The sequence below is a fragment of the Olea europaea genome, chromosome 12 (genome assembly GCF_002742605.1).
Source record: "Olea europaea var. sylvestris chromosome 12, O_europaea_v1, whole genome shotgun sequence".
In the NCBI taxonomy this organism is placed as follows: domain Eukaryota; kingdom Viridiplantae; phylum Streptophyta; class Magnoliopsida; order Lamiales; family Oleaceae; genus Olea; species Olea europaea.
Genome location: NC_036248.1, coordinates 10,675,211 through 10,686,151, shown reverse-complemented (window position 1 = coordinate 10,686,151; position 10,941 = coordinate 10,675,211). Strand labels below are relative to the sequence as shown.

At 34.4% G+C, this 10,941-nt stretch overlaps 2 protein-coding genes across 3 annotated transcripts; one reads left to right on the top strand and one right to left on the bottom strand.

The window, feature by feature from the left end:
• The first annotated feature begins 1,650 nt into the window (after window positions 1-1,650).
• On the top strand, window positions 1,651-5,879 carry LOC111405579 (pre-mRNA cleavage factor Im 25 kDa subunit 2). 2 transcript variants are annotated; one of them, XM_023034528.1, is made up of 8 exons: window positions 1,651-1,851; window positions 1,982-2,027; window positions 3,530-3,623; window positions 3,796-3,869; window positions 4,737-4,823; window positions 4,910-5,020; window positions 5,212-5,308; window positions 5,460-5,879. In XM_023034528.1, exons 1-7 carry the CDS (start codon window positions 1,733-1,735, stop codon window positions 5,281-5,283), a joined length of 603 nt encoding a protein of 200 aa, XP_022890296.1. In that variant the 5' UTR covers window positions 1,651-1,732; the 3' UTR covers window positions 5,284-5,308; window positions 5,460-5,879. The 2 variants fall into 2 exon arrangements, with proteins under 2 accessions (XP_022890296.1, XP_022890295.1); XM_023034527.1 differs by having other exon boundaries at window positions 5,212-5,879.
• Window positions 5,880-7,269: 1,390 nt separating this feature from the next.
• On the bottom strand, window positions 7,270-9,666 carry LOC111405578 (pentatricopeptide repeat-containing protein At3g29230-like). The gene has a single exon (XM_023034526.1). It carries the CDS (start codon window positions 9,557-9,559, stop codon window positions 7,895-7,897), a length of 1,665 nt encoding a protein of 554 aa, XP_022890294.1. The 5' UTR covers window positions 9,560-9,666; the 3' UTR covers window positions 7,270-7,894.
• Between the last annotated feature and the right edge of the window lie 1,275 nt (window positions 9,667-10,941).

The window sequence follows — 10,941 nt, the reverse complement described above, 5'->3', positions numbered from 1 at the left end:
AAACGGGTATGCACCATTTCTGAGGCTGATTAACTCAGGGACAAGGGAAGTTTTGATTTGGGATGTGAAATTTGAATTGGTTTTACTTGTATTTAGAAATTTGATACCTTTGATTCATACTTGTATTCATAAATTTCACAATCAGAGATTACTTGTCCGACAGATTTTACATGTCCAACTATGTTGCCTGATTCATGAAGCCACTTATTTATTGTTGAATGTAGGTGTATTGTGGGTATAATTTTCAAACATATCTCTAACCACGCATTTACATAATAAATTATTTTACACGTAAATTTAAAATTTTTTCATACGTTTGAACTTCACATCCTTCAAAAAATCATTTTTGAAAGCATCATTTTTTTTCAAAATAATGGCCAAGGGCATAATAATCTTTTTTTAAAAAAACTAAAAGGATATTGAATAAAAAGAGAAGTGAAATAGATTGTATTATAAATTTTATTTATTTTATAGAGAGCTAAAATCCTATGTCTATAGTTTAAATTTAGACGGTGGAGTTATAAAATAGCATTTAGCCCATGTTTGATCCTCATTAAATTAAGTTATATTATATTTTTCTCTATTCTATTTTCAACCACACAATTTTTCATAAAATAATATTACACATAAATCGAAAATTTTTCTTTCTTTTTCAACTACTCATTTTTCTAAAAAAATACTATTCCCCCCATTTTCGTTTTCGGGTAATGGGGATCAAACAGGGACTTAGTTTACAACAATCTCATTATTAATCAAAGTTAAAAAAAAAAAAAAAAGTTATTATTTTAGCTGGAAAAAGTGTTAAAAAAATGTTATTATTTTAGCTGGAAAAAAGTGTTCTTTTCGTGTTTTAGTTTTGAGTGTTCATTTTGATATTATTGAAAACACGTTCTTTTCGTCATTTTGAAAAATTATTTTTATAAGTAAAAAATTTAAAAACACATTTTTTTGTAGTTTTGAAAAACTGAAAAAGCAATTATTCAATACACACACACACACAACAAAGGAAGTAGTTTCCATAATGGTTAAGACATTAAAATTCCATGCTAATGACTTGGGTTCGAATCTCAGCTATCTACCAATTTATTTGAAAGATTTTTGTACTGTGCATATATATTTTTTTAAAAAAAATCCTTTGTATTGAAAGTAGGCTGGTGGAATCGAACTCGTGACTAACTCAAAATTTGTGACTCTATCAACTGAGATATCCAGATATTCCCAAAAAAATGTGGAATTTAATTAAAATTTTTTGTGCTGTGCATAGAAAATTCATATGTATTGAATTGCGGGTGAAACTGAATTGAACTCGTGAGTCGTGACCTTAAGAAAATTTATGACACAACCAATTGAGCTATCCTACTACTAGCAAAGGCACTACTGCATTTTGAAGTTTTGACTTGATTTCTACTAAAAACAGCCAAAACGACTAGAAAGCCATTTTGCATTTTCTTTGTAATTTTTTTTCATCGTTTTCAAAAATTTATTTCTGAAAATAGGTAAGTAAACGTGTTTTCAGTATTTTCGAAAATTAAAAACCGAAGATAGTTTGAAAACAACAAAGAGAATAGGCCCCGTTCCAAATGCGTCAAAGCCCTCTTCTGTCAAACACGGTGTTAATTGTAAGCAACTAATAAAATACACGTAAGCCCCGTTCGAAATGTGTTAAAGCCCTCTTCTGTATTGCCTCTTTCCTTTCCCGCTTTGCCAGTTGAAAAATTACAGAGAAGCGAAAATGGTGTCGTCAGCAGTGGTGAATACGTATCCACTGTCAAGCTACACTTTCGGAGCCAAAGAGCCCAAAATGGAGAAAGACACCTCCGTCGCCGATCGCCTTGCCCGCATGAAAGTCAAGTGCGTTTTTGCGGTGATTGTTAAACCCTAGATAGATCGAATAGATTAATATTGCGTAGGGTGTATGCCTGTTATTTAGATTTGCGTTTTCGATTGTTTTGATGTGTTTTGTTTCGGTTTTGAGTTTCAGTTACATGAAGGAGGGGATGAGGACCAGCGTCGAAGGCGTTTTGTTGGTATATACTGATTTCTCCGTCTCCCCGTACTCAAATGTGTATATATGTATATATTGTGATGAAATAACTCAATAATTGAGCGATCTCGTTTTAATCTTCTGATTCTTTCATGCTGGATGGAATTGTAACTGCTTTGCTTCTGCTAAGAGATTGTTTGCTAATTTTTTTATTTATGAAAATTAAAATGAAGCAATTTACTTCTATTCACATTTAGTTAAGAATTACTTTCAAAATAAGAATCTCTTGTTGGTATATACTGATTTCTCCGTCTCCCCGTACTCAAATGTGTATATATGTATATATTGTGATGAAATAACTCAATAATTGAGCGATCTCGTTTTAATCTTCTGATTCTTTCATGCTGGATGGAATTGTAACTGCTTTGCTTCTGCTAAGAGATTGTTTGCTAATTTTTTTATTTATGAAAATTAAAATGTAGCAATTTACTTCTATTCACATTTAGTTAAGAATTACTTTCAAAATAAGAATCTCTCTTCTTCTTCTTCTTCTTCTTTTAAACTTCTAAGTAAAAAGAAAAATTACCTTATCTTCATACTTTTTGAAGTAAAATGCTAATTAAAAAGTAACTTCTACTTATTTTTAAACTTAGTAAAGCATGCTGTAACTCGGATAAGTTTACATTAGAAATGGCGGAGTTTTTGAATTTGATGGTAAATTGTATTTGTACTATTTGAGATGGGTGTAATTAAAAAAGGAAAAAAAAGAAAAAGAAAGGCTATCAGGCCCTAAATATAAGAAGACTGTGAAGAGAAGCCATGGCTCCATTCATCTATACTTCATCATCTATTCAACATCATTCGCATTGTTGTTCAAAGAAATATGTACTCGCACAAATGGTAGATTCAATTACAAGACGATGGTAGTAAGTTTTAAGCTAGTTTGTTTGGAACGACCTTTTATTCGGTATATTTAAGAAGTTCTACAAGTTCAAACAGTTAAAAAAGATGAAATTTTTTGTACCGCTAGACTCGAAGTCTAGAAATAAATTTTATAATTTGATAGTATATAAAGTATTTAAGTAAAAGCAAGAAAACATCTTAAAACCTGATTTTCTTGGACTCGTACAACAGAATTTTGCATGTTGAGGAAAACAAAACTTGGACAAGCTAACCCTTTATATACATAATTTGCAGCACAAGTTTAAATAGGAGTAATAGGGACGAAATTAAAAGAAGAACAGTAGAAGAAAATTTATTAAATTAGTGGTGGCAATAAACACGGGAAAATAATCTATTTTGTATATCGTGAGTTCAAATACCTGTTTGTTTTGGATTAAAATTTAATTTTAATTTAAATCAAAATTAAACAATTCATATTAATCACATCTTCTATATGCCTCGTAACTTTTCAATTACACATTTCAAAAACATCTATTACAATTTGCTAAAAAATTTAATTTTAATCCCCATCAAACACCCTCTTAGCACGTGGTAAGTAATATGACCATGTAGCTAATTGAGAAACATGGTTCCCTTCTACAGGTACAAGAGCATAATCATCCACATATTCTTCTTTTGCAAATTGGAAATACTTTCTGTAAACTCCCAGGTGGCCGACTGAAGCCGGGAGAGAATGGTACATCTTTTTACTCCCTCTTACAAAAGTCTATTGTTAGTCTACATTTTCTTCCTGCTTATTGACTAAAAAGAAAAGCAAAAAATACAACCCGGTTTCTGGCCATGGACTTTTTGAGTTTATACTGATGTTAGTTTATTTATCTTTAAATATATTTTACATCCTTTTGTAGAAATTGAGGGCTTGAAACGGAAACTTTCTAGCAAACTTGCTGCGAATTCACCTGGTCTTGAGCCAGATTGGCAGGTAATTCTTTATGGAATAATCATTTGACCTAAGTTCGTGGTAGAAATAGTCAGGATACATTTTGGAAAAGGGAAAATATTGTTCAACATTTCAACCTGCTTTAGAGATTTTTCATGTAGAAAGGAATGTGTAATATAAAGTTTGCAGAACTAAATGTTTTCTCTGATTGATATTCCATAGCCCGCCAAGTGTTTTGGTTGGATGTATACATCTGAGGAAGGAGGGATGAATGTCATAAATTTGCTTTATTTACTCTATATGCCAAATCCGAGAAACTAAGGATGAATATGTGATCTTTGTTACTGTACACATGAGCTGCATCATGATCTTTGACACGACTCTCTTTTTCTTGGTGTTTTTTAAGGAATCATGCTTGGCACAATACCACATGGCATTATCTCATTTGACAGTTAAAAAAAGGGAAAAAAAAAAAAATGTTTTTTCATCCAATGGTTTTTTGACAACAATGCATGTTTCAACAAGTGTGTACAAATTGGGTGTACAAATGACAAATTCCTTTTATAAGATATTTAACTGTATATTTACTTGATTCTCCTTTTCTCATTCTTGGATGTAACATTCATTGCAGATAGGTGAATGTGTGGCAACATGGTGGAGATCTTTTTCTTGGTGTTTTTTAAGGAATCATGCTTGGCACAATACCACATGGCATTATCTCATTTGACAGTTAAAAAAAGGGAAAAAAAAAAAAATGTTTTTTCATCCAATGGTTTTTTGACAACAATGCATGTTTCAACAAGTGTGTACAAATTGGGTGTACAAATGACAAATTCCTTTTTTAAGATATTTAACTGTATATTTACTTGATTCTCCTTTTCTCATTCTTGGATGTAACATTCATTGCAGATAGGTGAATGTGTGGCAACATGGTGGAGACCAAATTTCGAAACCATAATGTATCCTTACTGCCCTCCACATATAACAAAACCGAAGGTAACATCACCAGCAAACATCCTTCCATACTATACATGCATTTTGGTATCAATGCAGCTGATCTCATATTATTATTCATGATGTAGGAGTGCAAGAAGCTTTTCATTGTTCATCTGTCAGAGAAAGAGTACTTTGCTGTTCCAAAGAACTTGAAACTTCTTGCTGTTCCGTTGTTTGAACTCTATGACAATGTTCAGGTTTGAGATATTCTTGCCTTAGCTCATTGGTTTATATTTCATTTGCTTGATCCATTCTCCTCGTCTTGTCTCTACTAAAATTTTGGCAGGAGCATAGGATTTGTTTTCACTATTTCTGTAAACGTTTGTGGTAAAGATCATCATTATATGGTAATCACATAATTGTAAATGCTCCTTGTTTTCTGCATCAGAGATACGGACCTGTTATTTCCACCATTCCGCAGCAACTATCCCGTTTCCAGTTCAACATGATCCAGTCATAGATTCTTCCTGGAAACTCATATGAAGGTAGAATGCACCCGGAGAATTCAAATCAGCAACTGTGCAAGGCCCTACTTTTGTGGTCAACTGAGCAAATCCATAACCATAATCATGCTCTCTCTTCTAGAATAGACAACTTCAAATTACTGGTTTTATTTCTTTTAATGTTTGATTTCAGATTTTCATCAACGAGCCTGGATTTTTTCCGCAGCATTGGTTCATGGAAGATGTCTTAATGATAATCTCACATTACACGATGAAGTCTTTTCTTGTTTCGAAAACTTGTTGACCTGCTCTTATGGCTTGGAAACACTGTTGAGCATTTTGGTTGACACAAATTTGATTTGATGTTTAGATTGTTGTAGGGAAATTCAGTGTAAGAATTGTTGAGTGTTCTCTTGGCATGTCTGTTAGGTTAAATTAGATTCTAGTTTTGCGTGCCAAATATGCCTTGTTGGCACAGGGACAGGGCTGCATTGTTTCTGGGTTTATTAATTTTGTCCCTGCAAACGTGTTCTGGCCAGATGTAACTCAGACTTAACGCATTTGACAATTTCAATTTGAGTTAATTAAATGATTGATCACCAACATTTATACATAGTTACTACTTGCTCACTAAATTTAAATTGATTACTCAATGCTCACCATAGCTAATTCTGCCTATACAGCTGGACAAATTTGACTCGTGGCTGATGGAAAAGTGATGTGGTAACAAATGGAGTTAGTGGATGACGTATGGGATAAAAACGCATTTTCTTAACTACCACTTTTAATTCATTTAACAGGAACGTTTCCCAGGCTTCTTCATTTGGAAACAAAAGACATCCCATTCAATTGCAGAAGACAAAATCGTAAATCCCTAATTTGAACAGACCAAGGGAAATGATTCCATGAGGCCCGTAACTTGTTTTGGTTTGCATTGCTTTAATTTTGATGTTTATTGAATTGGGCCACTTTCAAGTTGCATTTTTCTTTTTCCTTTTTTTTTTTTTTATTTATGAGTTTTTCTAGTTTTTGGTTAATTGGTTGTTTAATCTGTATGTAAATGATGATTTATTTTTATTTTTTGTTTATATCTTTTTACTGAGTTAAAAACACTGTCCTTCATTTGTTTGCTTTGCATTGCTTTAATTTCACTGAATTTTGAATTCTTAGTGGTTTCCAGAAGTGTTTGGATTTGTTGTTTAATCTGGGATTTCTGATGACTTTGAAGATGGTTTTTTACTTAATTAAACGAATTAGTTAGAGGATGTGATTTGAAGATGAAGGTGATTTGGGGAAGGAAATTTTGCTCCATCTGATTTCTTAGAACTTCAATGTTTGATTATTTTTTTTGGGTGAAATTTGTGAAGATAGTGGGAAAATATTGCTCTATATTTGATATCTTAGACGATGTGGATGTGATTCATCATCCACGTTATTTTTTAAATCCACGTGTAATTTATTTTCCACATGTACAGATGGATTTGGCTCCAGTGATGGATGGGTAACTTAATGAAAAGTTGAGTGAGCAGTTGATAACTATTTATTGTTGCATGAGCAAGTGGTAACCAACAATAAAATTCAATGAGCATCTATTTTATTTACTCATTTCAATTTTCATTAAGCAACAAATTCAAGCCAGCTGTTGTAATCTTTTGACTGGTGTCAAATGTAACAATTGTAATTGTTAGATCCAAGTTTAGAATGGTTTTTACATGGTTCGTGATTAATTAGTTGTATTTGCCTATCTAGCTGTCATTTGGAGTATTGTTCAATTGTAATAAGTTAAGAACTGATTCTAAGAGATGAAGGGATTAGAATTGTTTTTGCTAAAAGCATAGCGTCAATTATGTTAGAATCTCTCTACTTTCCATTGGAAATTAATACTGAACTGCTTATTTGTAACCACATTTAATATAGCAACGTTAATTAAAAGAAATCAAAATCTTCTTTAATTTTATGTTAGTATTGCGTGTCAAATAAATAAATGATACATCAAAGAATTTTCATTCAAATGCATTTGAGATCAGTTACATCATGTATGAATCATTTGACAGCTGTGAAAGAACTCTATGTTTAATAAAAATTGTCCAATAATTCTAGTCGTCATTTTTTTAATTCATCATCAGTCAATAACACCTTCACCTGTCAACGTATATTCCCATTTCCGTTCAATTAACCATAACTGTGATAGCATCATTGTCCTCTTTAGAAATTGTTATTGAAAGTTGGTTTCTTTCCTCCTTTTTGAGCAACGATATGCTTAGACGTATAAATTTGTCAATGCTGTTTACGATGCTCATTCAACCCGATATGTGGCTTGTTGGGCCTGCCAAAATTTTTGTTAACTTCGCAACGGCCGCTTATTCCCTGCTATCTTCTTTGGACCTTCTTGACAATGATGCCATCTTCTAAAAGTTATTAGAATCCTGCTACATGTACAAAACGGAACTTCATAGAAGCTCTACAGACAACACACAAGGCAGGAGGTCGGCACTTTTTTGCAATTTTTTATCACCCATGGGTCTCGGGTAAGGCTGACCTCATGTGTCTCTCCTGGGGGGTTCTATGAACCCCTTCTCTATACAAATGGTTTTCCCCGAGTTATTTCTACCCTGGCGTCCTTGAATATCATTGAATGATACTGCTTCCTGATCTCTTCCATATCCCATTTTCTTCCATCACTTCCCTTGCGCGGAATGCCTCCAACCACTGACCCATCCAAGCATGTATATTAGATAAAAGCACATGAACTCCAGCTTCTTTTGGTTTCAACTCAATCACCTTCTTTACAATACTCTGCGCCAATTCAACATTGCCTCTTTCCCTGCATCCACCTAACAGAGCTCCCCACGTAGCAGTGTCGGGCTCGACCGGCATCTCATTGATCAACACCATCCCTTCTTCAAGATGATCATTTCGGGATAGAAGATCAATCATGATGCAATAATGTTCAATCTTGGGACTGAGCTTAAACTCTCGTCCCATGCTATGGAAAATCTCGCGCCCCTCTTCCACTAATCCTCCGTGACTGCAAGCAAACAGCACGCAAGAAAATGTGAAGTCATTCGGATTTAGTTGTCTTTTCTGCATCAGATGAAAAATTCTGATAGCGTCATTTGCTCTCCCATGGATAGCCAGAGACTTGATCATAACATTGTAGCAAAAGACATCCTTATTTCCAATCTTGATAAAATATGTAAATGCCCTATCGATATATCCACATTTAGCATACATTTCTATAAGGGCTGTCCCTACTATAACACCTAGATTAGGCCAATCTTTTATCAGAGTGTGCACCCATTTCCCAAACTGAAGATTACTTAAGTTAGAACAGGCTGATAGAGCTGAAACAAAGGAGAAAGAATCTGGCTCGAGACCTTCTAATTGCATCTGAACAAAAAGATCGAGTGCCTCCTGAAATTCCCCTTTCTGGGTGTAACCCGACATCATACAATTCCATGAGACCACATTTCTCTCGGGCATTTTCTCAAAAAATTTCCTCGCAGTTTTGATGTCACCTACATGAGCATAAGCCCCAACGATAGTAGTCCAAGACACCACATTCTTCTCTGGCATTCGCTCAAACAAACCTCTAGCATTCACAATTTCACCTGCTTTAACATAGCCAGAAATAACAGTATTCCATGAAACCACATCTCTTTCAGGCATTTTATCAAACAGTTCTCTTCCACTGGTCATATCCCCAATACTCGCGTACATACCAACCATTCTGTTCCATAATTCAATTGTCTTTTCACACGCACCATCGAAAATCTTCCTAGCATCATGTAAACTACTACTTTCCCCCAAACCCGTCTGTAAAGAATCTATCTTTTTTACATAAAACTCAAAAAGGCCATTCCCAACTGAAAAGGCATTCACAAATCCAGACTTTATTATCTGACAATGCACTCTTTGGCCTTTACTAAACAATCCCAACTGAGAGCAAGAGTTCAAAACGTAAGGGTATGTAAAATTATTTGGTTTAAGATTTCTAAGAGTCATTTCATCAAACATTGAGATGCAATTCCTAAAGGGTCCATTATAAGCATAGCCTCTTACCATCGTATTCCAAAGAGTGACTTCTGAGTTGAAAAAACCGCCCATTTGGTTGAAAATGAGATTCGAATACTCCATTCCCCCAAATTCAGTGCTGCGCCGGAGGAACTTTAAACGGATTTCGGGGATTTGGTCTAGGGATGTTTTGATAATTAAGGCATGAAGCTGCTGCAACTGTTCGAATGTGCAGTGGCGCAAATGGTTTGAGACTTGAAGCGCCGGGAAGGAAGGCATGCGATGGCTAATTCAGCAGTGCAGTGTGTAAAGAATTCGCCATAACCCCGTTTCATATAATTCGACCTTTTTAACAGATCTTTGGTTAATCTTATAACGTGCATGTTAGAATAATAAAAATTGATATTCAGTTCTTATTTTTATTTTTGAGTAAATTTTTTAATTATCATTTCACTTTTAGTGATCAGACTTTAGTAACAAAAGGACCTTAGACGTAGATGCTTGAAAGGTTTGGGACTTCAAGTTCTATAAGTGAGAGGTTTGAGATCCCATCGATTCCTGCCTTCAAACGTTCCGGTCACCAAGTGTAATTTATCTTTTAATTTTTGTTGTTCTAATATGAATTAAAGTTATTCATTAGAAAGTAAAATGTTATGTTGTCCTAATTAAAATGTCATACAATGTAATTTGGATTTTTTCAATAGAACATCTATGTCTTATTTTGAAACGAGTCAAATAATTATTTAACTTACACATCGTGTGACTTCAATTAAAAATTAGGGAACATTGCAATTACAGTATCAAACCTTTTTCTTTTATGTAGACTTGACCTCAAACCTTTACTTTGTGGCATTCATAATACCAAACAATTTAAAAATTCGCACTTGCAATCCCAATGGATGGAAATCGTTGATTTGACTATTAGTTGACCAGAAAATTGACATCGACCATAATTTTGATTGATTTTAAAAGGATATCATGGTAATTTTACATTTAAAAAAAAACACAATTATAATATATTGATAATTAAATAAAAAAAAAATCAAACACAAAAACCATCCCACCATCCTCTTCTTCCCCAACCCCCTTAACCCCCAGTGCCAACGCCACCCATACCACGCCGATGCCACTGCACCTTCCACCACCACTCCCCAATCGGTGCTAATGCCAGCCACTCCATGTCAGCACCACTGCTCCTTCTACCATCACTTCCTACCGTGACAAATGCTAAATGCAAAAAATTTTAGCCCCTATTTGTTATTCTTTAACAAATTAAATTGTTTACTTGTTGACACATAAAAATTCAGCCCAAATCGAATGACCCAAAGAATGAAGCCCAATTGAAGGATCCCCAAATCAGATAGCCCAATCAGACAATTCGAGATGAAGACCTTAAATAGGGAGGCCCATGAACGCGGTAACACCATCGCCCAAGCTTGCAAGTCGCCCAGGATATGAGCGAATGGAGTGCCATGCAGTCGCCCAAAGCTGTTACTCTATTCTCACCCAAACTTTCGAGTCGTCCAAGGTCTAGCAAATATGAAGTGTTGTGGTTATCAAGAAGTGCAGTTATCAAAGCAGTTATTAAAGCAGCCCTATCACGTTCTACGATTCAAGGAACTCAATTGAAGACAATTGAACGACAAAGAGTAATGACAGTA

Excerpts from the sequence above, each read along its gene's own strand:
- LOC111405579 (XM_023034528.1), top strand. The coding sequence starts at position 1,733 with ATGGTGTCGTCAGCAGTGGTGAATACGTATCCACTGTCAAGCTACACT. Across the intron at positions 2,028-3,529 it reads GCGTCGAAGGCGTTTTGTTG|GTACAAGAGCATAATCATCC; the intron begins GTATATACTGAT and ends TCCCTTCTACAG. Across the intron at positions 3,624-3,795 it reads ACTGAAGCCGGGAGAGAATG|AAATTGAGGGCTTGAAACGG; the intron begins GTACATCTTTTT and ends ATCCTTTTGTAG.
- LOC111405578 (XM_023034526.1), bottom strand. The coding sequence starts at position 9,559 with ATGCCTTCCTTCCCGGCGCTTCAAGTCTCAAACCATTTGCGCCACTGC.